Raw genomic sequence first — 26611 nt, 5'->3', positions numbered from 1 at the left:
AGCAGAGGTGGAGTCCAAGTGGAAAATGAGAAAGACAGCCAGTGCAGAAGTCTCTGAAAGAGAGAGTGATGGCTGGAGAGGGTCGGAGGATGGAAGGATTTTTATAATAGAAGAGACTTAAATGTGCTTAAGACTTAAGCATGTTCCCATGCTGATGGAAAGGTACAAGTCAAGAAAGAGAAAAAAAAAGTGATGCAAAAGAGGGAATGGATGATTTAGTGTGCAAATTGCTGATATAGTGGGGAAAGCTGGTATTAAGAACAGAGGTGAGGAACTGGCCTTCAAACAAAAGAAGAGCTCTTATATCATTGAAAAGGAAGAAGGCAAAGATAGGACTAACCCTGTAGGTTTTGTGCAGAAAGTTTTGGAGAGTGAGACAAAACACTTGGCAGGGGTCTCTAACCCCATGCCATGGACTGGAACCAGGCCACACTGTAGGAGGTGAGCAGCTGGCAAGCAAGGGGAGGTTCATCTGTGTTTACAACTGCTCCCATTGCTCACATTACCGTATAATCACATTGCGCAATGTAATAATAATAGAAATAAAGTACACAATAAATGTAATACACTTGAATCATCCTGAAACCATTCCCCCATCCCTGTCCTTGGAATAATTGTCTTCCACGAAACCAGTCCCTGGTACCAAAAAGGTTGGGGACCACTGGCCTTGAGGAGACTAGTGCAATTGCTAAGTAGTGTGAGGGCTCAGCTGGAAGAGCCACTTGAGGTTGGTAACCATAACTTTTCAGTGTTACCAGTTTTCCAAATTGTGTCATCTTGTGCAGCAGCCCACCAGAGGCATGAAGAAAATGGATAGTTTAATTCTGCCAGGGTCAAAGTGTTGCTGGGTAAGTGTGATAAATGTCAAAAGGACAAGAGAGTTTAGGAGACTAGACCATGGTATCTTGGAATTTAAGCTGAATTGGGAAAGAACTGGGAGTGAAAAAAATTAAGGGGTATCAGTAGTGATAAGAGTAATTGAGTGAGCAAGCCAACTGGAAGGTGGCTGCATGGTTAGACAGTGGGGTGTGTCCCTGAGAGGCTTCAGAGGAGACCAGTTTGGCTGAAACTAGGGCCCAGATGTATGACCATGATAGACGGTGGCTGAACTGCAGTGTAGAATATCATTGATGAAGAGGAAGAAAAGTAGTTGAGAAACTGTAATATATAATAGATTATTAATATAGTCCATTAGTTGCCTAGGACAAATTAGCATAAACTTAAGTGACTTCAAATAGAAATGTATTCCCTTACAGTTATGGAGGCTAGAAGTCTGAAATCAAGGTGTTAACAGAGCTACTCTCCCTCCGAAGCCTCTGTGGGAGGATCCTTCTTGCCTACTCTGGTTTCTGGTAGTCCCGAGTATTCCTTGGCTTGTGACAGCATAACCCCAGTCTCGGTCTCCGTCTTCATATGGCCCTTCTCTCTGTATGTCTCTGACTTCACATGGTATTTTCTCCTTCTTATGAGGACATCAGTCTTGTTGGATAAGGCCTCACCCTAATGACTTCCTCTTTTTTTTTAATTTAAATTTATTTATTTTAATTGGAGGCTAATTACTTTACAATATTGTATTGGTTTTGCCATACATCAACATGAATCTGGCACGGGTGTACACGTGTTCCCCATCCTGAACCCCCCTCCCACCTTCCTCCTAGTACCACCCTCTGGGTCATCCCAGTGCACCAGCTCCAAGCATCCAGTATCCTGCATCGAACCTGGACTGGCGATTTGCTTCTTATATGATACTATACATATTTCAATGCCATTCTCCCAAATCATCCCACCCTCTCCCTCTCCCAGAATCTAAAAGACTGTTCTATATACATGTGTGTCTCTTTTGCTCTCTCACATACAGGGTTATCGTTACCATCTTTCTAAATTCCATATATATGTGTTAGTATACTGTATTGGTGTTTTTCTTTCTGGCTTCACTCTGTATAATAGGCTCCAGTTTCATCCACCTCATTAGAACTGATTCAAATGTATTCTTTTTAATGGCTGAGTAATACTCCATTGTGTATATGTACCACAGCTTTCTTATCCATTCATCTGCTGATGGACATCTAGGTTGCTTCTGTGTCCTGGCTATTATAAACAGTGCTGTGATGAACATTGGGGTACATGTGTCTCTATCAGTTCTGGTTTCCTTGGTGTGTATGCCCAGCAGTGGGATTGCTGGATCATAAGACAGTTCTATTTCCAGTTTTTTAAGGAATCTCCACAGTGTTCTCCATAGTGGCTGTACTAGATTTCATTCCCACCAACAGTGTAGGAGGGTTCCCTTTTCTCCACACCCTCTCCAGCATTTATTGCTTGTAGACTTTTGGATAGCAGCCATTCTGACTGGCATGAAATGGTACCTCATTGTGGTTTTGATTTGCATTTCTTTGATAATGAGTGATGTTGAGCATCTTTTCATGTGTTTGTTAGCCATCTGTATGTCTTCTTTGGAGAAATGTCTGTTTAGTTCTTTGCCCCATTTTTTGATTGGATCATTTATTTTTCTGGAATTGAGCTGTAGGAGTTGCTTGTATATTTTTGAGATTAGTTGTTTGTCAGTTGCTTCATTTGCTATTATTTTCTCCCATTCTGAAGGCTGTATTTTCACCTTGCTTATAGTTTCCTTTGTTGTGCAGAAGCTTTTAATTTTAATTAGGTCCTGTTTGTTTATTTTTGCTGTTATTTCCAGCATTCTGGGAGGTGGGTCATAGAGGATTCTGCTGTGGTTTATGTTGGAGAATGTTTTGCCTATGTTCTCCTCTAGGAGTTTTCTGGTCTTACGTTTAGATCTTTAATCCATTTTGAGTTTATTTTTGTGTATGGTGTTAGAAAGTGTTCTAGTTTCATTCTTTTACAAGTGGTTGACCAGTTTTCCAAGCACCACTTGTTAAAGAGATTGTCTTTTCTCCATTGTATATTCTTGCCTCCTTTGTCAAAGATAAGGTGTCCATAGGTGCATGGATTTATCTCTGGGCTTTCTATTTTGTTCCATTGATCTATATTTCTGTCTTTGTGCCAGTACCATACTGTCTTGATGACTGTGGCTTTGTAGTAGAGCCTGAAGTCAGGCAGGTTGATTCCTTCAGTTCCATTCTTCTTCCTCAAGATTGCTTTAGCTATTCGAGGTTTTTTGTATTTCCATACAAATTGTGAAATTATTTGGTCTAGTTCTGTGAAAAATACTGTTGGTAGCTTGATAGGGATTGCATTGAATCTATAGATTGCTTTGTGTAGTATACTCATTTTCACTATATTGATTCTTCCAATCCATGAACATGGTATATTTCTCCATCTATTAGTCCCTTCTTTGATTTATTTCACCAGTGTTTTATAGTTTTCTATATATAGGTCTTTCGGAGAAGGCAATGGCACCCCACTCCAGTACTCTTGCCTGGAAAATCCCATGGATGGAGGAGCCTGGAAGGCTGCAGTCCATGGGGTCGCTGAGGGTCAGACACGACAGGACGACTTCACTTTCACTTTTCACTTTCCTGCATTGGAGAAGGAAACGGCAACCCACTCCAGTGTTCTTGCCTGGAGAACCCCAGGGATGGGCGAGCCTGGTGGGCTGCCGTCTATGGGGTCGCACAGAGTCGGACACAACTGAAGTGACTTAGCAGCATATATAGGTCTTTAGTTTCTTTAGGTAGACATATTCCTAAGTATTTTATTTTTTTCGTTGCAATGGTGAATGGAATTTTTCCTTAATTTCTATTTCTATTTTCTCATTATTAGTGTATAGGAATGCAAGGGATTTCTGTGTGTGGATTTTATATCCTGCAACTTTACTATATTCATTGATTAGCTCTAGTAATTTTCTGGTGGAGTCTTTAGGGTTTTCTATGTAGAGGATCGTGTCATCTGCAAACAGTGAGAGTTTTATTTCTTCTTTTCCAATTTGGATTCCTTTTATTTCTTTTTCTTCTCTGATTGATGTGGCCAAAACTTGCAAAACTATGTTGAATAGTAATGGTGAAAGTGGGCACCCTTGTCTTGTTCCTGACTTTAGGGGAAATGCTTTCAGTTTTTCACCATTAAGGATAATGTTTGCTGTGGGTTTGTCATATATAGCTTTTATTATGTTGAGGTATGTTCCTTCTATTCCTGCTTTCTGGAGAGTTTTTATCATAAATGGATGTTGAATCTTGCCAAAGGTTTTCTCTGCATTTATTGAGATAATCATATGGTTTTTATTTTTCAATTTGTTAATGTGGTGTATTTGATTGATTTGCAGATATTGAAGAATCCTTGCATCCCTGGGATAAAGCCCACTTGGTCATGGTGTATGATCTTTTTAATCTTTAATGTGTTGTTGGATTCTGATTGCTAGAATTTTGTTGGGGATTTTTGCATCTATGTTCATCAGTGATATTGGCCTGTAGTTTTCTTTTTTTGTGGCATCTCTGTCAAGTTTTGGTATTAGGGTGATGGTGGCCTCATAGAATGAGTTTGGAAGTTTACCTTCCTCTGCAATTTTCTTAGAAAAGTACAACTTTCCAAAACTGAACCACGAAGAAATAGAAAATCTTAACAGACCCATCACAAGCACGGAAATTGAAACTGTAATCAGAAATCTTCCAGTAAACTAAAGCGCAGGTCCAGACGGCTTCACAGCTGAATTCTACCAAAAATTTAGAGAAGAGCTAACACCTATCCTACTCAAACTCTTCCAGAAAATGACTTCCTCTTAACTTAGTTACATCTATAAAGACCCTGTGTCCAAATTAGGTCATATTAATAGTTGCCAGGGGTCAATTGCTGGGGGTCATACATTTGAAGGGAGCACACAGTCCAACAAATACTGATGTGAGTGTTCTAATCACCAGGAATGGGAACGAAAAGGGGCCTGAGATTTCAGTGGAGATGGGGAAGGTGAAAGAAATACACAAATTGCAAAAAGGGAGGGAGCAAGGGGTGATGTCACCAGGCATAGGAAGCTTAAAGGAGGAGTTAACTTGTGGAAGAGCAACAGTCTAGAAACACTCCTGGGAAGGAGGAGGATGCAGACCCTACTTCCTAACCCTGAGTTATCTGAAGAATAAGAGAAAGAACATCTGGAATTGAGAGAACCCCAAGGGAAGATTGTTCACATTGGGCCAGGGACTTTTGTTGTTTTGCGTAGGCGGGACAAAGGACTCATTTCCTATTGGTCTATATGTAATTCATCAAGTTGAAGGACTGGAGTCCAATCCTAGGGATGCTCAGATTCTGCAAATCATGGCCGCATGGGGCAATTCTTCCCATTCAGCAGCTAACTGGTTTCCTGTCCAGAAATTTTCTTTCCATTTCTACATTCGTGTTGAGTCTCATGCCCTGCTGTTTCTAACAGTTAAGAGATAAGGGAAACAGACATTCAAATGAATAGCATAAAAGTTAAGAGCAATGCATATCAAGTTTATTAATGCATTTGTCGTTTGCCAGATATCTTCTCTAGTGAAAAAAAAAGGGGGGGGGGGATGTTAACCCTGAGAATTTGTCTCATCTATATTGTTCTCCTTCCTATTTGAGTTAATAATACTGTCTTGATAACATACCTGCTTGAGGCATTACCGTCCCTTCTTTTTATTTAAAGACAGTCTGTACCTTTAGAGGTGGGAATCTTCACAGAGAATTTATTCAGTGTAAAGTGGCACCATAGCTCGGCTGCTCATTTGTCATTCACTTGTTCACAGCAGGCAAATGGCCCCAGGTGAATTATGAGTAGGTATTATTCATACCCGGGCTCCTCTGCAGCTCTTAGTGCTTTGCTCTTCAGACCTAATAGCTGCTATTTTGGTCTCGATTAGCAGTATTTTTTCTTCTTCCACCAACTCCTCAACTTATTAATTAGATTACAAAGACTTGCCTTTTTTCCCCCTGTGATTAGAAGAACATCTCTTTTCCAGTTGTTACTTTTACATGGAATTAAAATGATGCATTGCATTTATGTTAGAATTTGTCAAGAACCCCAGGCATGTGACACCCACCATTTTTATTCCTCATGGGTGTTTTAAAACCTGGGGATAAAACCTAAATCATGCTGATGACCTTTTATGTGAGCTTTTGAAATGATGTGCATATTCATAGTTCACAGTTGAAATAATTGTTTACAAAGAACATTGGATAGTGATTCAAGAGATCTAGTTTTGCTCTCATTCCAACATGCTTTAAAATGTTACACAAAAGAACCTCTCAAATCTGATTTGCCTGGCCATCACAGGAGAAGAGTCTTGTAAAGGAAATGTTTAAATTGTTTTAGAAGTTAAGATTTTCAGTTTAGTTGACAACTTTATTTCTCCTTTTCAGTAGTTTTCAGTGGTTTCATTGGTTTGTAAATAGTGACCTGAAACAACTACATAAACTGAAATATTTTTGAGTCATTTGGAAACAGTATCTTGTTGGTTCTTAAATTCCTGTTGTTGTTTAGTCACTAACTCATGTTCAACTCTTTGCAACCCCATGAACTGAAGCGTGCCAGGCTCCTCTGCCCTCCACTATCTTCCAGAGTTTGCTCAAACTCATGTCCATTGAGTCTATGATGCCATCCAATCATCTCATCCTCTGCCACCCCCTTCTCCTCCTCTGCCACCCGCTTCTCCTCCTGCCCCCAATCTTTCCCAGTGTCAGGGTCTTTTCCAATGAGTCGGCTTTGCATCAAGTGGCCAAAGTATTGGAGCTTCAGCATCAATCCTTCCAATGAATATTCAGGGTTGATTTCATTTAGGATCAACTGGTTTGATTTCCTTGCAGTCCAAGGAACTCTCAAGAGTATTCTCCAGCACCACAATTTGAAAGCATCTTAAATTCCCGATGTATAGCAAGCAGTTGATTTTAAATAATTAAAAATGCTATGGAGAATGAGTTTTTCTTCATCCAAATTATTTCAGGGGATGATTACAAATTGTTCTTAAGACAGTCATTTAAGGATTTAGCTGCTTTCTCTGTTAGGATGTTTTCCAATCATTTTTCTTTTTTAAAAAAATTTTATTTTATTTTTTAACTTTACAATATTGTATTGGTTTTGCCATATATCAACATGAATCCGCCACAGGTATACACGTGTTCCCCATCCTGAACCCTCCTCCCTCCTCCCTCCCCATACCATCCCTCTGGGTCGTCCCAGTGCACCAGCCCCAAGCATCCAGTATCGTGCATCGAACCTGGACTGGCTAACAAACACATGAAAAGATGCTCAACATCACTCATTATCAGAAAAATACAAATCAAAACCACTATGAGGTACTATTTCACGCCAGTCAGAATGGCTGCGATCCAAAAGTCTACAAGCAATAAATGCTGGAGAGGGTGTGGAGAAAAGGGAACCCTTTTACACTGTTGGTAGGAATGCAAACTAGTACAGCCACTATGGAGAACAATGTGGAGATTCCTTAAAAAAACTGGAAATAGAACTGCCTTATGATCCAGCAATCCCACTGCTGGGCATACACACTGAGGAAACCAGAATTGAAAGAGACACGTGTACCCCAATGTTCATCGCAGCACTGATTATAATAGCCAATCATTTTTCTTCCATTCCACATAAACTCAGTTGAGCTTTATGCAAAGCCTTTAGATGAGAGCAACTGGTACAAGAAAGCTTTTTGTAAGCCTCTGTCAGATAGCTGTTTTTGAGCTATTGAGTGGTTGACAGAATTTAAAAACCCTTTACCCTAATGATCTATTTCTTATTAGAGCACTTTCATCAAAGACTTTAGCCATAAGCCCCACTTGAGCAGTTCACTATACATCCCAACATATTTCTGCTTCAAAACAGAAGAAATTATCTTCTCTTTGGGCTGATTCAGGTACAGTACTGCCTCAGAATACCAAGGGTGGAATAATTGATTGCCACCCCACCTCTCCCATACGAAGAGCAGTCACCTGAGACTTGAAATTTGAATTATTATCCTGATAATAATCAAACAGTTCCTTTGCCTAAAGACGAGAGGTTTTAGAATGTAATGCCAGCTCTGAGACTGAATGAACACAAGAAGGCTTACTGTTATCATTCAGCAAAGCATAGTGGATCACGGCTAAAGAGAATTACTTTTTTTGGTGAAGAATATAACCAAGAAAAACGAGGACTTTATGATGTCCATGAGGAAGTTTCCACAACCTACTCTGATCACTTTTCAAGTTGAAAAATGAGCACTGTGGTTTTGCTCACTCGCTGGTTTCCCAGATAAATTATGTCATGAATGCTTTGTCTTTAAAGATGGTGATCTTAGCCAGCATCTGCAGGGTTTGGCACCAAGCTCACCCAGAAGGGCTGTGGTTCTCAAACTTGAATGAGCACATCCTTATCTTGGGTGGGGCCAAAAATCTGCTTTTATTTTTTTAAACAAACTTCTGCCTGGCTCTTAGGCAGTTGGTCTGCAGACCTCACTTTTGGAAATTGTGGCAGGTCTGAATTTGCAGTCATCAGCCTTATACATCTGTTTCCCTGTTTGATTAAGTAATGACAAAGTAGCTAGATGGCATCACAAAATGAGGCAAACTACCACCAACCTTGACTTCATTAGCATCATGTTCACACTTAACTGCAGCCTGCCATGGAAAGTTTCCAATTGCTTTAGTGATGAATGAACTTGCTTCTTTCCCAAATGTGCAAGTTTACTAGAAAGCCAGACATGGCACTCAGCTTCATCTTGTTCACAGAGAACTTTAGGACAGATGGTGCTGGAGGGCAGCTGATTTGAGACATTTATCTTCATGCGGTCTGACAAACATCTTGGGTCACCATGAGCAAGGACTTTACATTTTGAGGTGTGGCATTGGTCTGTTGGTTTCTATCAGTGTGTTGATTCTCATGGTACCGAGCTGATACAACCATTGTGTACTGGAGGTATGAGTCCTGATGATGGCTTTTCCTTTCCCGTTCCCTCCCTGATAATCTTCTCTCTCCTCATTGTTGATGGGAAACCTCAGTCACCTGGGTTAGCTACCTAGCAGAGCTAAGGAAGGAAACTCAAGTTAAGGCTCTGTCATATGAATTTGGATGGGTGGACAGGAGCAGTATTCGACATGGTTATTTCCTAGGCACCTTCATCAGATGCTGAGTGATGGGTTGGGTTCAAGTTAGAAGAGACTGAGTCTCCTAATGATTTCCCTGTGATTATCAAATCTGGCACATGAGCTGAGTGAAAGGTATCGGTGACTTCAGCAAGAGGAGGTTTGGAGAGAATGGCATCCAACAGATCTCCATAGTTCAATGATCTTGTTGATGTTTGTTTGTCCTTCATACTTGGAATGCTTCCGGGTAAGGAAGGCACTAGTGAAATAGACACAGACCACTCCACTGTGAGAGTGCTTATTATTAAGTGAGCATTTTTAACTCATGCAGCTACTTCCCGAGGAGCAGTGCTAAATCTCTCTCCAGTGTACATGTTTTAAAATATCTGTGTTGAGTACTATATTCTCCCTTGCAAATGGGGCCTGTGGTGCTAATCCTTGCAAATATGAACATCTCCTGGTAGTAGTTTAGATCAGATACTATGAGGCAGTTGAAGGGGATGGAATACTGGAGGATTTGTACGTATTGGAGAAAAGTTTTATAAAACTTTAAACTATTAACATTTATAACTATTATTTATTTCCACAAAGGTTTTTAAAATTGCAACTTTTATGAACACATACCCATATAACCCTACCGAAAAAAATATTTTCGAATCCGGAAATGACATTTTAGGGATATTTACCAAAATGAAAATTCCACAGAGGGGACAAAAAATAAAAACTGTGTTTCCATTAGGAATTTGGACTCAGTTTGAGAGTAGGAAGGAGGTGTTGGAAGAAAAATTCAAACCATTTGGAAACCAGGCTGTTGTTCTTGGCCTTTGGTGCCCTGAGCTTTGTGTTCACTTCAGACCCTGAGTCCAAGAGCCTTGTGAAGCTAATGCTGCAGTCAAGCAGGACTCCGTACACAGAAGGTTCTCCCTGTTAGTAATTGTGGTGATCATTGCCCCTAAGGGGGACAGCACTGCTGTTGGGTACCCAGTGTCTCTGTTCCATCAGCCTTTAGTTGAGCTTGGCATTTTCTCTGCTCTGTGGGCGCCTCAGAATGCTTCCCCCAATCTTCTCCTTCCTGTTATGCAATGAGAGGCCAAGAGAAACACATTGTCCTCTCCTGCAGCTGCTGGATACCACTTCTGGGTATTGGAGAAAAGCTTCACCATGGTTTCTAAATTCTCTAACAACCATGTCATTTCACAAAAGGGATGCAAGAGCAAGTGAAATTGCCAAGGAATATGGGGGCGGTGCCCTGCTGGTCAGTGTTCCTCCTACCAAAGCTAAAGGAAACCAAGCTCGAGACTAAAACACAAACATTAGGTTGAGACTAGGCTTTCCTGCCAGCCTGCCCCCCTCAGCTTTGATCTCATCACTTGACATTTCTGTCAATCGTGCTTCATTCTTGCTCTTCCATCCTATGCCCTCTGCTGCTTTGCTTGCTGATGCTGACACCCCTAATTTATTCACAGCACATGGAAAACACATGCTGGTTTCATCTCCTTGCTGACACGCTGCCTTTCCTCTTTCCTGAGCTCTGCTGTTTTTCCAGCATGTAAGCTCTTTGGAATAATAACTTCAGTTTCTCGTAGTAGATCCCACTGAAAACTAGGAATTTAGGGTCCTATTTCTTACTACAGAGCTTGTTGTATTGCCTGTGCTACTCATTAAGTTAGAGTTTTATTTATGGCCATATTTTTTAGGACCATATAAAGAGTCATTGTTTCCACTCTGTCTATAAACAGTAGGTATTGTTTGCTGCTCCTCCGCACAGCTTGTTTTTGCCAGGTGCAAGTGTTCCGCATTTCCACCTTTTGGCACCTTTGTTATTTAACACGTCAGCCATGCCAGGCAGGAAAAACTTGGCTCAATCAAGAACCAAATCAACCATCCAGCCTGTCAGTTATGCATTTTCCCAGCAGGCAGCTTTACAAGCCAGCTGCCCAGCATTTTGACTCTCATTCTTTGGCTGCCCCTTCTTCCTCATTTTAAAGAACACAAGCTTCACAGCACTGATTTTTGCCAGGCTCTTGGTGGACATTCTTCCTAACTGTGCCAGAAGCAACTGATGCTTGGCAAAATATTGGTGTCCAGAGTACCTCAGTGTTACTTTTGGTTGGGGCCATAAGGCAAGATCATATAAACAACAATTATGTGTATTTCAAATTATTGGGTTATTCGTTTGAAAGAAATTCTTATATTTTGATGAATTGAGCTCTTTAACAAAAGATCTAGAGTAAAAAATCAGTTACTGTCCAGGGACCTGAATTTACTTGTTTGGTTCAGTTTCTCTGTGGTGTCTTTCAAATTAAGGTTAGAGGCATCCTGCTTCAGAGTCATCTGGGATATTCTTTTAAAGTACCACCTGAAGAGTCTCAGGAATCATAAGTGTCAGCAGTCTTGCCCTGAAGATTCTTGGGCCAGCTGTGTTTCTACATTCACAATTCCATAACAAGCTTATTTGTGCTGCCTCTTGTGAGAAATCTCTGGGCATCATCAAAAGGATAGGTGATGTTGCCAGTGTGGCTCATATTTGAATTAATAAATATTCTCCCTGTGAGAGGCTAGACTGTAAAAGATCTGTTGATCAGTGTCAATTAAATAGCCAATATCTGGGCATTTGAGGGATGAAGGAAGGAAACAGTGACTGAATGTTTTTAGTTCTTTATCACTTTCGGCTGGTATTTCCGGGCAGGACTTCTCTCAAAGGATATTTGGCCTGCAATTTGGATTTCCTGCTTCTAAGTGACAGTGGCTCCTTGCTCACATAGGAAGTGTTTCAGCGAATGTTTTACTCAAGTAAATTTTTAACTCCCTAGTAGAAGCTTTCTATTTGATTTTTTAAATATCAACACCTTTCTGTAACCTGATAATATTCTTCCTTTCTCTTGTGAGTGATCAACCTACTCCATCCCTTTCCTTCTGAATAATCTTTCTTTCTTGAAGTAAACCTCAGGCCAGCATGGCATCAGACGCTGAAGTCACTCTGCTCCGGACCATGATTTTGCCTAGTAAGTCTCCTTGCGCTGCGGTAGTGATTTTCCACAGCTGTCAGTCCTCCCACGGATGCTCACTGTTCCTTAGAATAAACAGCCACCAGGAGACTGGTGGACGCTGAGAGCATTGCCTTCCTGTGGTTGATTCCTTGGGCATCAAAAGGCACTTTCTTTACTCCATTCCTTTAAAACATAGTAACATCTTTGTCTTCTCCTCCCCAAGAGAATGTTTTCCATCTCTGAGTTTAAATTCTGTGTGCCTTGCTATTCACATACATGATTTTTGTTAGCAAAGTCCAGGCAAAAGTTGAACTCAAATGTTGTGAACAGTTTCTGAGTATAATATTTTCAGAAAGACCATCTAACCTTTTCCATAGCAAAATACATTTTTTAAAAACGTATACAAGGTTTTATACATTTTAAACTTGTTTCACACTGACTCTTAACACAGGCAAAGTCTCTTCCCTCAACATGTGTAAAATCTGGATGTATACATGTTTAAAATCTACATATGTATTGTGTCCTTAGTGGAAACTTGTCTCGTCATGCCCAGAGTTGAATTGCTTTTTGGAAGAGAGCACTTACCTGGTAATAAGTCAGTGTCAGATTTCAGAACTGTGTAATGATGGAAATAAGCTTGCCTGCCAGGAGTCTCAACTTGAGAAAGTTCTTGAGCCCAGATAGTCCCACCAACTGCAGTCATAATCTTTGCATTCCCAGTGGCCATTCCAGACCCACCCTTCCTGAGATAGTCAAGAACCTAATATGAAGTCCTTAAATTATTAAAGTATAAGAATTGGGAGGGGACTTCCAGCCCAGTGGTTAAAATTCTGTGCTTCTACTGTGTAGGGCTGATACCTGCTGGGGGAACTAGGATCCCCACGTGCCACATGGTGTGGCTAAAAAATAAAAATTGGGAGGGGGTAGCCTTGTAGAGTTAGAGTCCCACAACATTGGTGTAGAGATGAGAACCTTCTCTTCAGGAATATTGACACAGTATCAGAAAGAGTTGAATTTGGAATTCCCGACTTGAATGCTATTCTCAGATGTGGTAATGGGAAAGCCTTTCAGCCTTTCTGACTTACAAACGATCTATAATTTTTTGTTAAAGAGTTGATGTTAGAGTTAAATGAGATAAAATTTAGTACAATACCTGCTATGATTATATATATAGGTAAATGGATACATTGTAAATGTATATATGAATTCTGTTCTTATTTCTCCACTTGCCCATATTAAGTTTTACCTAATTCTTGTGTATCTCAGTTGAGCCAACTCGAAAATAGTTGTAACTGTTGGTCTTAGTTGCTCAGTCGTGTCTGACTCTTTGTGACCCCATGGAGTGTAGCCTCCTGGCTCCTCTCTCCATGGGATTCTCCAGGCAAGAATACAGGAGTGGGTTACTGTTTCCTCCTCCAGGGGGTCTGCCTAACCCAGGGATTGAACCCAAAGCCACCAACTATTTTTGTAGAAACACAGAGACTGAGCAACAACCTTAGATTTAAATATTCACTGTTAAAAATAAATAAATAAATATTCACTGTTATAACTTTCCTCATTATATTCTATCAAATATTTTGCAGAAGTAACAAAGGTAAATGTAAAAGGCACTTAACTGCATAAATACTTAAACCTGGCTGGGACAAGATATAGGTGCTAGTCTGGTTAATGATTGGCTCTGCCTTTAAAGTATAAATACAATGCAAATAATTATGTATTATCAATGATAGAGAAGCAGTCCACAAATGAGCTCATGTCTGCTGTAGATGGATGAGATCATGTCTATGAAGCGCTTAAAATTCCTGAAATACAAGCTGTATGTCCCGTCTCTAGCCATCCTGATGTTCTCCCATGGAAAGTTGGTCTTATCCAAAGATTTCTGTACCCAGTGGGGCCAGATTGACCTGGAACATTTTCTGGAGGAGAGAATAATTTTCTGCCCTCAAGGGCTTGGGAAATCTTCTCATCCACAGTCTTTGAGTAGGACTCCACTGAGCCTCATGGAATGAACCCAGGTTGCCTGCATTGCAAGCAGATTCTTTACTCTCTGAGCCGCCAGGGAAGATTCCTTGGAGCAGGGAATGGCTACTTACTCTGGTATTCTTGCCTGGAAAATTCCATGGACAGAGGAGCCTGGCAGGCTACAGTCCATGGAGTCACAATGAGTCGGACATGACTGAACAACTAATACTTTCATTCTTTTCACACTGAGCCTCATAGGGAGATTTTATCAATCCTGTTTGAGGCACTGTGGTGAAACGGAACAAACGAGTCATGTAGAAGCCAGACCACTGGGGACAGAGTCCAGCTCTGTCCGTCACTAGCAGACATGGTGCCCACAGAGATGAGTTGGAGGTGTGGCTGAATTAGGTGAAAAAGCAAAGGGAAGTAAGGACAGAGGTCCTGCAAAGCCTATAACTTAAATATTCAGCTTCAACTAGTGGAATTTTAAACAGAAAGAAAGAATCCACACAAGAAAATGGAAAAAGAACTCTCTCATCTTGTTCATTCATTAAATACAAATTCAGGTTCTGGCTCTGTGCCAGGAACTGCTTGCTCTTGTAACCCCTCTTCAGGCCGCACTCCAGCCTGGGCTGATCTTTTCCATCACAACATTGTTTCTGGGTCCAGCAAACATAAAACTCAAACTGCTCAATTTAGCATTGAATATCAACTTTTATATCGTTTCATAAAGCCTCATGTATGGTAGATCTGTCTCTTCAAATAGCTTAAAAATTCTTTAAGGTTAGAAACCATGTCTTTCTCTTTTTATTCCCCACAGCAGGTGACACAGTTGTTGTTCAGTCACTAAGTCATGTCCAACTCTTTGCGACCCCATGGACTACAGCACGCCAGGCTTCCCTGTCCTTCACTATCTCCCGGAGTTTGCTCAAACTCATGTCCATTGAGTTGGAGCTGTCATCCAACCATTTTATCCTCTGTTGCCCTCTTCTCCTCTTGCCCTCAATCTTTCCCAGCCTCAGGGTCTTTTCCTGTGAGTTGGCTCTTCACATCAGGTGGCCAAAGCATTGGCGCTTCAGTATCAGTCCTTCCAATGAATATTCTGAGTTGATTTCCTTTGGGATTGACAGGTTTGATCTCCTTGCCATCCAAAGGACTCTCAAGAGTTTCTCCAGCACCACCATTTGAAAGCATCACTTCTTTGGTGCTCAGCCTTCTTTATGGTCCAACTCTCACATCCATACATGACTATTGGAAAAACCATAGCTTTGACTAGATGGATCTTTGTCAGCAAAGTGATGTCTCTTGTTTTTAATATGCTGTCTAGGTTGGTCATAGCTTTTCTTCCAAGGAGCAAGCATCTTTGAATTTCATGGCTGCAGTCATCATCTGCAGTGATTTTGAGATATTTTTTTATTAAGAAAATAAAGTCTGTAACTGTTTCCATTTTTTCCCCATCTATTTGTCATGAAGTGATGGGACCAGATGCCATGATCTTAGATTTTTGAATGTTGAGTTTTAAGCCAGTTACTCACTCTCCTCTTTCACCTTCATTAAGAGGCTCTTTATTCCTCTTTACTTTTTGCCATTAGCATGGTGTCATCTGCATATCTGAGGTCGTTATTTCTCCTGGCAATCTTGATTCCAACTTGTGAGTCTTCCAGCCCAGCATTTTGCCTGATGTACTCTGCATATAAGTTAAATAAGCAGAGTGATAGTATACAGCCTTAAGGTACTCCTTTCCCAATTTTGAACCAGTCTGTTATTCCATGTCTGGTTCTAACTGTTGCTTCTTGACCTGCATACAGGTTTCTCAGGAGACAGGTAAGGTGGTCTGATATTCACATCTCTGTAAGAATTTCCCACAATTTGTTGTCATCCACACAAAGTCTTTAGCTTAGTTAATGTAACCAAAGTAGTTGTTTATTTTTTAATTCCCTTGCTTTTTTCTGATCCAATGGGCTTTTTCAATTTGATCTTTGGTTCCCTCTGCCTTTTATAAATCCAGCTTGTACATCTGGTAGGTTCACATACTGTTGAAGCCTAGCTTGAAGGATTTTGAGCATTACCTTGCTAGCTTGGCACAGTACTTCATGCACATTGTTCAGTTCAGTTCAGTTGCTCAGTTGTGTCCGACTGTTTGTGACCCCATGAACTACAGCACGCCAGGCCTCCCTGTCCATCACCAACTCCCAGAGTTTACCCAAACTCATGTCCATTGAATCTGTGATGCCATCCAATCATCTCATCCTCTGTCGTCCCCTTCTCCTCCAGCCCTCAATCTTCCCCAGTATCAGGGTCTTTTCAAATGAGTCAGCTCTTCGCATCAGGTGGCCAAAGGATTGGAGTTTCAGCTTTAACATCAGTCCTTCCAATGAACACCCAGGACTGATCTCCTTTAGGATGGACTGGTTGGATCTCCTTGCAGTCCAAGGGACTCTCAAGAGTCTTCTCCAACACCACAATTCAAAAGCATCAATTCTTCGGTGCTCACCTTTCTTTATAGTCCAACTTTCACATCTATACATGACTACTGGGAAAACCATAGCCTTGACTAGACAGACCTTTGTTGGCAAAGTAATGTCTCTGCCTTTTAATATGCTGTCTAGGTTGGTCATAACTTTCCTTCCAATGAGTAAGCGTCTTTTAATTTCATTGCTATGATTACCATCTGCAGTGATTTTGGAGCCCAGAAAAATAAAATCAGCCACTGTTTCCACTGTTTCCCCATCTATTTCCTATGAATTGATGGGACCAGATGCCATGATCTTCGTTTTCTGAATGTTGAGCTTTACGCCAATTTTTCACTCTCCTCTTTCACTTTCATCAAGAGGCTCTTTTGTTCCTCTTCACTTTCTGCCATAAGGGTGGTGTCATCTGCATATCTGAGGTTATTGATATTTCTCCCGGCAATCTTGATTCCAGCTTGTGCTTCCTCCAGCCCAGTGTTTCTCATGATGTACTTTAAATATAAGTTAAATAAGCAGGGTGACAGTATATAGCCTTGACGTACTCCTTTTCCTATTTGGAACCAGTCTTGTTCCATGTCCAGTTCTAACTGTTGCTTCCTGACCTGAATACAGGTTTCTCAAGAGGCAGGTCAGGTGGTCTGGTATTCCCATCTCTTGAAGCATTTTCCACAGTTTAGTGTGATCCACACAGTCAAAGCATATTGTTAGGTTCTCTAAATACTGGCTGACCACCTAATGGGGATGGGAAAGGAAACGGAGGATACTTGGGCTGATTTTGGCTGCTGGGCCTCCAGGAATTCTCCTTTTGTGGAGAACAGGTGTCATTCTCTCCAATTCCTTATGTTTTCCCAGATGAGCCTCCCTCTGCTGACACCCTCAGGGCTACCGCTATATCACCTTAGAGCCTTTATTCTCCCATCATCATTCTGTTGCCCAAATGGAGATCCAGGGAAAATTTGCTAAATGTAATTGCTATCTGTGTGGTTCTTCTAACTCTTGGGGTGGCTTGTTCTTCCTGAATTTTTTTTTTTTTTTGCCCTCTTTTGCCATCCGATAGAAACACTGACCATCTTCCCCTCCTCTCCTACATCCAATTCGTCACCAGATCTTCTCTCTCAACTTCTGCAGATTTTTCTAATTCACTACTTTATCTTCATGTCTACCACCATTACTTTACTTCATGTCATTGTTATCTTGTAAGCAGTTTATTGCAACAACCTCCTAACTTGTTTCTCTGCCTTGGTTCTAGCCCCTTCACACTGGAACTGCAGTGACTTTTCAGAGATGCACATTTGATCCTATCACTTCCTTTGATGTCACCTATTGCCCTGAAGATGAAGTTCAAAATCCTTGGCAAGGGACTCATGACCCTCAGTCTAATGCCTGCTTCTTCCCCAACCTCACTTCTCACCTTCTTTCCTTGTTCCTCTCTCCCACTTCAGCCCCACTCAGCTCCGTGTGCTTCCTCACACACTTCCTTCTCCTTCTGTGGGCCTTTTGAATCATACTTTAAAAACTGTCCATTTGTTTTCCCCATACACCACGAGACCACACAGCCTTAATGGGCAGGGATTATCCTTACACAAAATAAGAACTTGAAAAATTATATACATGAACATTTAAGAGAGTTATGGATGTTTGGACTTCACTGCCCTCTGTGGATAACATTTGACATTTATTTAGTACTTACTATGTGCCAGACTCTACATATAAGACTCTGTTTAAGTTCTTTAAACAAAAAAACTGAGTTTATTCTGAGGAGTAGGTACCATTAGATCTCTACTTTACAGACAAGGAAACTAAGGCACAAAGACACAAAGCTACCCACCTAATATCATTCAGCTAATAAGTGGTTGAACATAGATGGGACCTCAGGAAGTCCTGTATTACAACATTCGCTCTTAACCAATAACCCATTAATGTGTTCACAGAGTGTAGCATTGAGTCTTGGCTGTGTGAGGGCCAGATGGATCAACAGTAAATGGGAGCAGACCCATGACAATGAGAGAAGAAAAGTCCCTTGAATCTTAAGCTGGAGACTTGGGGAAGGGGCTCAGCCGGGCAGGTGTGTGCTCAGTGCAATATGTCTGCAACCACAGGCACCATCAGTCACGTGCTCTCAGATAGTCTAGGACACAGAGTCCATTTAAGAAGGTTTGAGTTGAGTTCTTGATGTTCTGTGTACTTTAAGAAACCAAAAGTAGAATCAGACACATATTTTACAAGATACCCACAATTTAGTGAAACAGATTGCACCGTGTGAAGAACTATGTAAGCCACAGAAGACTGTAGTTAACAGTGTAATGGAGAGAGGACAGCCCCACTTCTGTTAACTAATTCTTCTCTTCATTTCCCTGAAGGTTTGCCTCATACCAATTAGTACCCTTGTGAGTGTACAATGTGGGGTTGCTAGGTAGAAAAATGTTATGTGAAGCCAATAATAGAAATGTCAAATTCCCACCATCTTGGACTTAGTAAGCCCCAGAAAAATACTTGGAGTACCTAGATTAAGGGAACATGGAGGGTCCATAGGCCTTTTCTTTTGTTCTTTTCTATGTATTAGGGCTAAATGAATACCTAGTTCCTGGCTTAAACAGAGCCCTGGCATCTCAAGGTTTTCTGTAGGACATTTGGAAATGGTGCTTCTCTAGGCTGAGGACTGGGCTGCGGAGAGTGATGAGGAGCTATTTCAGAACAGATGTCAACAGAGCCCTTCTCTCCATGCTGAGAATCATCAAACACATGCCCCACGCCTGCCAGGCAGTGACTGAGGCTCAGCCTCCAGAGCACAGAGACAATGAGCCGGCCTCCTGGGGGCTCTTCTGCTGCAAACAAATTAGCTCTGATGGACCAGTAGCCTCTGCTCATTCTTGGGAAATGTGGAGGTGGGATCTCTGGCCGGTGTGGAGTTTAATTAAGGATGGCAGCTGGCGGAGCAGGTCAGATGGCTCTGTGCTCTGCACTTCATGTCACGAGTTGTTAGCTGCTTTTTGTTTTTCTCCACATATTCCCGTTGCCCTCTTCCTTCCCTTGCTACTGCCCACATGTCATTCTCTGTGCTCTTGGAGTGGTGTGTGACCTTATCCCTGAGTATGGAGAGTCCAGGCAGGACCACACTCTAGAGGTGGAAAAAATAAACTTTGAGGAAATGATGTAAACCTATGGGAGACACAGTGCTCTCACAGGAGATGCTTCCTCTCCATGCTCACTGTCTCTCTGTAAATGTACCCATTGGTACCAGTAATTAAATCACAACCATCTTGGGACTTTTACCTATTTTTAAACTTTAAACTTTTTATTTTGTATTGGGGTATATATAGCCAATCCACCTTGGGACTTTTAATATCTGGGGGGAAAAGAAAAGTTTAACTGGAGCCTGCCTAGTGTCTGGTATCAGGTTGGAGGATGGTGGTGCCCGAGGAGAATTCCTATCTTTGTCCAAGTAATCCAGACCAGGAGGGAAGAGAGCTGAGTCAGAATCACACAATCTTGTATAAGGACAGAATCTCTAGCACTTGGAGCTGTGAAAGTTTGTGTCTTAAAGAGACTGGACTACACGGGGTTCTTGTCAAAGTTAGCATGAATATCGGGGTTATTCAGTTAATTAACCCAAAATGCACCCCTTAAAGTACATTACACCCCTTTAAGTACAACTACACCTGCTGATGTTCCTGAATAGAAAAAAATTCCAAATCACATGTTCTAGTGAAGTGAAGGAGAAAGGAAAAACCCTCAAACCCTGGCTTTTTTGGCCTCCTATTCTGGGGACTTGAGATCCAGATAGACCAAGAAGTGGTAGGAGGAAAAACCTCTGTAAAATCTTGTGAGATGGCATCCTCTTTGGGAAGACTGAGTCAGACAATATACGTTTATGGCATATGATCTTTATGGAAATGCTTTATCATATTATTGTCAGCCACTTATAATGATGCGATATGTGCTCTAAAAACACTCCCTGAATGTGAAGCCTTGCCCTGCATCACCAGCTGTCTGCTTCCTCAAGTCCCATACAAATGAGTTAATTACCTGCAGCAGGAACAAACCTTGAAAACAAAGCAAGAAGTGTGTAAAATAAAGGCTGTTGTCTCCTGGTGGTACAATTTCTCCTTGGTTATATCATGTTCATAAAGAGAACTGGGCAGTTTCCTGTAATACCAGAATTCTAGGAAGTCTGGGTTTTTAGGATTTCTGACTGCAGAAACCCTGAATAGAAAAGCATTGAAGCGGCAAGTACTCAAAAGGTGAAGTTGCCCATGGGCCAGTAGCCTTTGGGATAGGATCGCAGATACTTGGATCAACCTATACTTGGTTGTTGTTTAGTTGCTCAGTTGTTTCTGATTCTTCATGACTCATGGCCAGTACCTCTCCAGGCTCCTCTGTCCGTGGGATGTTCCAGGCAAGATTACTGGAGGGAGTTGCCATTTCCTTCTCCAGGGGATCTTCCCGATCCAGAGATTGAACCCAATTCTCCACATGCTCTGCAGCACAAGCAGATTCTTTACTGCTGAGCCACTGGGGAAGCCCACTCTTGGCTTCTGTTCAGTTCAGTTCAGTCGCTCAGTCATGTCCGACTCTTTGCAACCCCGTGAATCGCAGCACGCCAGGCCTCCCTGTCCATTACCAACTCCTGGAGTTCACTCAGACTCACATCCATCGAGTCAGTGATGCCATCCAGCTGTCTCATCCTCTGCCGTCCCCTTCTCCTCCTGCCTCAAATCCCTCCCAGCATCAGAGTCTTTTCCAATGAGTCAACTCTTCGCATAAGGTGCCCAAAGTACTAGAGTTTCAGCTTTAGCATCATTCCTTCCAAAGAAATCCCAGGGCTGATCTCCTTCAGAATGGACTGGTTGGATCTCCTTGCAGTCCAAGGGACTCTCAAGAGTCTTCTCCAACACCACAGTTCAAAAGCATCAATTCTTTGGTGCTCAGCCTTCTTTACAGTCCAACTCTCACATCCATACATGACCACTGGAAAAACCATAGCCTTGACTAGATGGACCTTTGTTGGCAAAGTAATATCTCTGCTTTTGAATATGCTATCTAGGTTGGTCATAACTTTCCTTCCAAGGAGTAAGCGTCTTTTAATTTCATGGCTGCAGTCACCATCTGCAGTGATTTTGGTGCCCCAAAAAATAAAGTCTGACACTGTTTCCACTGTTTCCCCATCTATTTCCCATGAAGTGATGGGACGGGATGCCATGATCTTCGTTTTCTGAATGTTGAGCTTTAAGCCAACTTTTTCACTCTCCACTTTCACTTTCATCAAGAGGCTTTTTAGTTGCTCTTCACTTTCTGCCATAAGGGTGGTGTCATCTGCATATCTGAGGTTATTGATATTTCTCCCGGCAATCTTGATTCCAGCTTGTGTTTCTTCCAGCCCAGCGTTTCTGCATAGAAGTTAGATAAGCAGAGTGACAATATACAACCTTAATGTACTCCTTTTCCTATTTGGAACCAGTCTGCTCTTCCATGTCCAGTTCTAACTCTTGCTTCCTGACCTGCATACAGGTTTCTCAAGAGGCAGGTCATGTGGTCTGGTATTCCCATCTCTTTCAGAATTTTCCACAGTTGATTGTGATCCGCACAGTCAAAGGCTTTGGCATAGTCAATAAAGCAGAAATAGATGTTTTTCTGGAACTCGCTTGCTTTTTCCATGATCCAGCAGATGTTAGCAACTTGATCTCTGGTTCCTCTACCTTTTCTAAAACCAGCTTGAACATCTGGAAGTTCACGGTTCACATATTGCTGAAGCCTGGCTTGGAGAATTTTGAGCATTACTTTACTAGCATGTGAGATGAGTGCAATTGTGCGGTAGTTTGAGCATTCTTTGGCATTGCCTTTCCTTGGGATTGGAATAAAAACTCACCTTTTCCAGTCCTGTGGCCACTGCTGAGTTTTCCAAATTTGCTGGCATATTGAGTGCAGCACTTTCACAGCATCATCTTTCAGGATTTGAAATAGCTCAACTGGAATTCCATCAGCTCCACTAGCTTTGTTCGTAGTGATGCTTCCTAAGGCCCACTTGACTTCACATTCCAGGATGTCTGGCTCTAGGTGAGTGATCACACCATCGTGATTATCTGGGTCATGAAGACCTTTTTTGTACAGTTCTTCTGTGTATTCTTGCCACCTCTTCTTAATATCTTCTGCTTCTGTTAGGTCCATACCATTTCTGTCCTTTATCGAGCCCATCTTTGCATGAAATGTTCCCTTGGTATCTCTCATTTTCTTGAAGAGATCTCTACTCTTTCCCATTCTGTTGTTTTCCTCTATTTCTTGGCTTGCTGCTGCTGCTGCTGCTAAGTTGCTTCAGTCGTGTCCAATTCTGTGCGACCCCACAGACAGCAGCCCACCAGGCTCTCCCGTCCCTGGGATTCTCCAGGCAAGAATACTGGAGTGAGTTGCCATTTCCTTCTCCAATGCATGAAAGTGAAAAGTGAAAGTAAAGTCGCTCAGTTGTGTCTGACTCTTAGCAACCTCATGGACTGCAGCCTACCAGGCTCCTCTGCCCATGGGATTCTCCAGGCAAGAGTACTAGAGTGGGGTGCCATTGCCTTCTCCGATTTCTTGGCTTAGGGGATGTTAAAACTTTACTAAAGGGAAAGAGTGAGCGAGTCCAACAAGAGGGACGTCATTTTTTTTTTTTTTTGAGGGCATTGAGGCTGAGGAGGAGGAAGAAGGTACAAACACTTGGAAAGTGAGGAGAACTTAAAGATTGCTGATTGCATAATATTTATTTAATAAATGAAAATGTTGTGAAGCAGAGGGCTTGTCTCTGCTTTAGCAACAGGTTTGCTTTAGCTTTTTAGTTGAAGGTTCATGAAAGCAATGTTATCTGTCTCTGAGTGTTAGACATAGTTGTGGGTGACTTCTGGCCCTCATTCCTGGTATTCTCATGGTGCCAATATTACAGGGGCGACAAAGGCTCGATGTGAAAGGTGAATGTAAGCGGTATTCCCAAGGGAAATGGTGCGTCGTGGAACCCGGTTGTAAACTCCTAAAAAGTAGTTATTTTTGTTTGCATGTCTTTGTATCTTTCTGAATACCAAGCGCTGTGTCTTACAGAAATATAATACTTAAATATTTGCTGATTGAAAATATTGTAATTGTGGAAAAAATCTGCAGTGTTGTCAGCAGCAGGAATAGAGTTAGATGTATGGATTTGAATCCAACTCATCCAAGTGTAAGCCATCACCTTGGACAGATGACCTACCTTCTCTGTGTCTTACTTTCCTTTGCTGTAAGCTCAAATACTAATAATATCTATACATGAAATAGTTGTGTGGGTTAAAGGAAATCGCTTAAAGCAAAGCACTTAAAACAATATCTGGCCTAGAAAAGTACTCAATGAGCATTAACTGTTACTACAGTCTACAGAGAAGGCTATCTTTGTTTTTGAAAAATGTTTGAGAATATCATGGTATTACCTGAGCAATGATGTAGAATGATTGCTGTAGGGATAATCAATTCTTATAGTTCTGGACATTTCTTTGTTCAGAAGTAAATGTATGTAGCTCCTTTTACACTGTGGTATCCAGATCTTCTGAACAAGTAAATGGATTCCCTATTTTGGTCACTGTTGTTGAAAGCCAGTTTGCTCTTGTCTGCTTACAAATTATTATGGATAAGTGATTTTCTCCCTTTGCTCCCACCCAGACATCAGTGTCAATCAGCCTTCCCTGCTTCAATAAGGCTGTATGTGTAGTGTTCTCCCATGGGTGCCCCCAGCCCTCACTCAAGTTGATCCTGACATCTTGGTCACTGTTCCCTTGAGACTTTGGGATTTTCTTCTCTTCCTACTTTAGAATCCAGCTTGAAACTCATCTTAGCGTGAACAAGAAAAAATCTGCCTTTTGTACTCATCCATCCATCCATCCATCAAATGTTACTTTGATTCATAGGCTCTTTGCCCTTGAGATGTTACTGCATGACTGATCCCCAATCGACATGAGTAGGCATCCTCATTCTGGTTTTATTTCCACAGTATGTTCCTCCAGATCTCTGCGTCTGCAACTTTGTGCTGGAACAGTCCCTGTCTGTCAGAGCCCTGCAGGAAATGCTTGCCAACACAGGTGAAAATGGCGGTGAAGGGGTGAGTACCTGAATTATGTCCTGGGAAGGGAGGGATTGGGACACACCATAGCCCAAGAGTACACACTTCATTTCATTCCTCCAGTTTTGAACTAGAAAACCTTGATTTTCCAGTTTCCTTGAATCCATCCTCATATTCCTCTTATTCAGCAGCCCTACTTCCTTTGGGTTAACCAGCTTCCACCAGAAAATAGACTAGACCACCTTAATGCTGCCTGAGCGGGGCATAGGTCATTGAACCCATAATCCACCAGGATATATGGAGAGGCTGACAGAGCCTTGGGAAGGGGAGAGGGAGTTATCTGTTAGGCTGATTCTTTTTTCTTGGAAAAGTCTCATCAGAGATTTATGACTATGCCAATGAAGCACAGCCAGGTTACAGCCATTTGGAGAGGATTTCCTATAGAATTCAGAGTCATTGACATGTACCCAGATCTTCATGGTTTCACTAAAGATGAGCAAATACAGAGCTGTATTAAGTTTCTATTGTCAGTAAAATTGTTTCCAAGTCTTTAACTAAGGGATAATGGCCTCCCAAAGGTCTCCCAGGCAAGACATTGACTAGAGACTTCAGAATAATTTTTGACCCTTTCCCTAATGACTCACCTAGTTATATTCATTTATCGTTTCAAATATTCTAACTCTATGGACTGAATATCTCACATGCAGACACCACTCTCCTACGCCCCTTAGATACTGTGTTAGAGGACTATCCTTTATCTTCTGGGTTATTACATCAGACTCACCACTCTGATTCCTTCTGTGCTTACCTCATCTACTATTTTATTTTCCCTAAGCTGACATAATGCTCTTCACAAAATATAGACCTAATCATCACACTTTACCATTTAAAAATTGTCTTTCTGCCCATTACCATGAATGAAATCCCATATTCCTTAACTGGGCATAAAGAACTTCAGGATTTGAGTCCTGCTCACCTTGCCTGTCCTGTTTCTCACCACATCTTCCCAAACACCCAGTGATCCAACCACATGGAATTATTTTCAGTTCCTCAAACATAACCATTCTCTTTGCCTCAGATCATATGTGTCAGTTCTTCCCTCCATTTAGAACAGCTTTCTCCTCCTCTCTCTCTCCCCTTATATGATCTTTACTTCTCTTTCAAGGAACAAGTCTAAATATTAGGTCAACGGAGAAGCCTATAAGTTGACCCTGAAATTCTAGGATGGGTACCCTTTCTTGAGCAATGGCCAGTGAAGTGTTCTTACTACTGTGTGCTATAATTACAAGTCTAGTTCTTTACACTCTGTAGTGTGTGTAGGTAGGAATATTTATAGGACCTAGCACAGTTTATTTTTTGACTTGAATGAACTCATATATAATGAAGTGTCTCATTGGTGGTAGAAGAGACAATATCTGTAGCCCCAAGGGAACCAATATTTACATTTAGGTCATCTTTCAGCTCTTAATGTGATCTTACATAAATCTTTTAATCTCTTGGGACCATAGTGTTCTTATCTATAAAATTAGGAAGTATAATTAATTTGCTAGGGTCCTTAACACCAACATTTGTGATTCTTCACTCTTTTGGCTTAGAATAATATGCTTTCATCAACCACCTGAAAATAGCTTTGCTTTGTACCTTAGAGCATAAACACAGGTGAGATTTTGTTCTTTTCAAGTTTATCTCTCCCTGACATTGACCTCAGTACCCCCAACCTTTCGTCCTTAGGCACACACCCTCAAACATTTCCAACTCAGTGAAATAAATTAGTTTTTAATTGCTCACTTTTCCTCCAAGATAATTAACTCATGATTTATAGACATCTTTGGTGAGGAAGACCTGGCTGATTTGGAATATCACCACTTTCAGTGTCAACCAAGATCAGCTAGACCCTGCCAACATATGGCCCCAGGATAGAAATTGGGAAGATAGAAGCTATGCTCACTGGATAATTATTTCATGGGCATTCTCTTGTCTTCTTTGTTTACAAATTGCATTTCTAAGGACTTCTTTTTCTTTACCATCTAATTTGTGTAGTTCAGGGAATCCTGCAGGTGTCAAAGTCAACTAAAAAGTTCTGGTTATAATCCATGCTCTTCTTTGTTGCCAGGAACTTAAATAATAGTCTTATCCTGGTT

General features: G+C 41.4%; 1 protein-coding gene across 8 annotated transcripts in view; it reads left to right on the top strand.

Moving 5' to 3' along the window:
• The window catches only part of RYR3 (ryanodine receptor 3), a 559072-nt gene that overhangs the window by 191709 nt on the left and 340752 nt on the right, over window positions 1–26611 (top strand). For all 8 annotated transcript variants that reach the window (XM_070797211.1, XM_070797214.1, XM_070797210.1 and 5 more), the window contains exon 3: window positions 24402–24509. In XM_070797211.1, the coding sequence (XP_070653312.1) occupies window positions 24402–24509 (108 nt within the window). The remainder of the gene's footprint in view (window positions 1–24401; window positions 24510–26611) is intronic.

The sequence above is a fragment of the Bos indicus genome, chromosome 10, assembly GCF_029378745.1.
Source record: "Bos indicus isolate NIAB-ARS_2022 breed Sahiwal x Tharparkar chromosome 10, NIAB-ARS_B.indTharparkar_mat_pri_1.0, whole genome shotgun sequence".
In the NCBI taxonomy this organism is placed as follows: domain Eukaryota; kingdom Metazoa; phylum Chordata; class Mammalia; order Artiodactyla; family Bovidae; genus Bos; species Bos indicus.
This window is presented reverse-complemented; position numbering and strand designations above follow the sequence as displayed.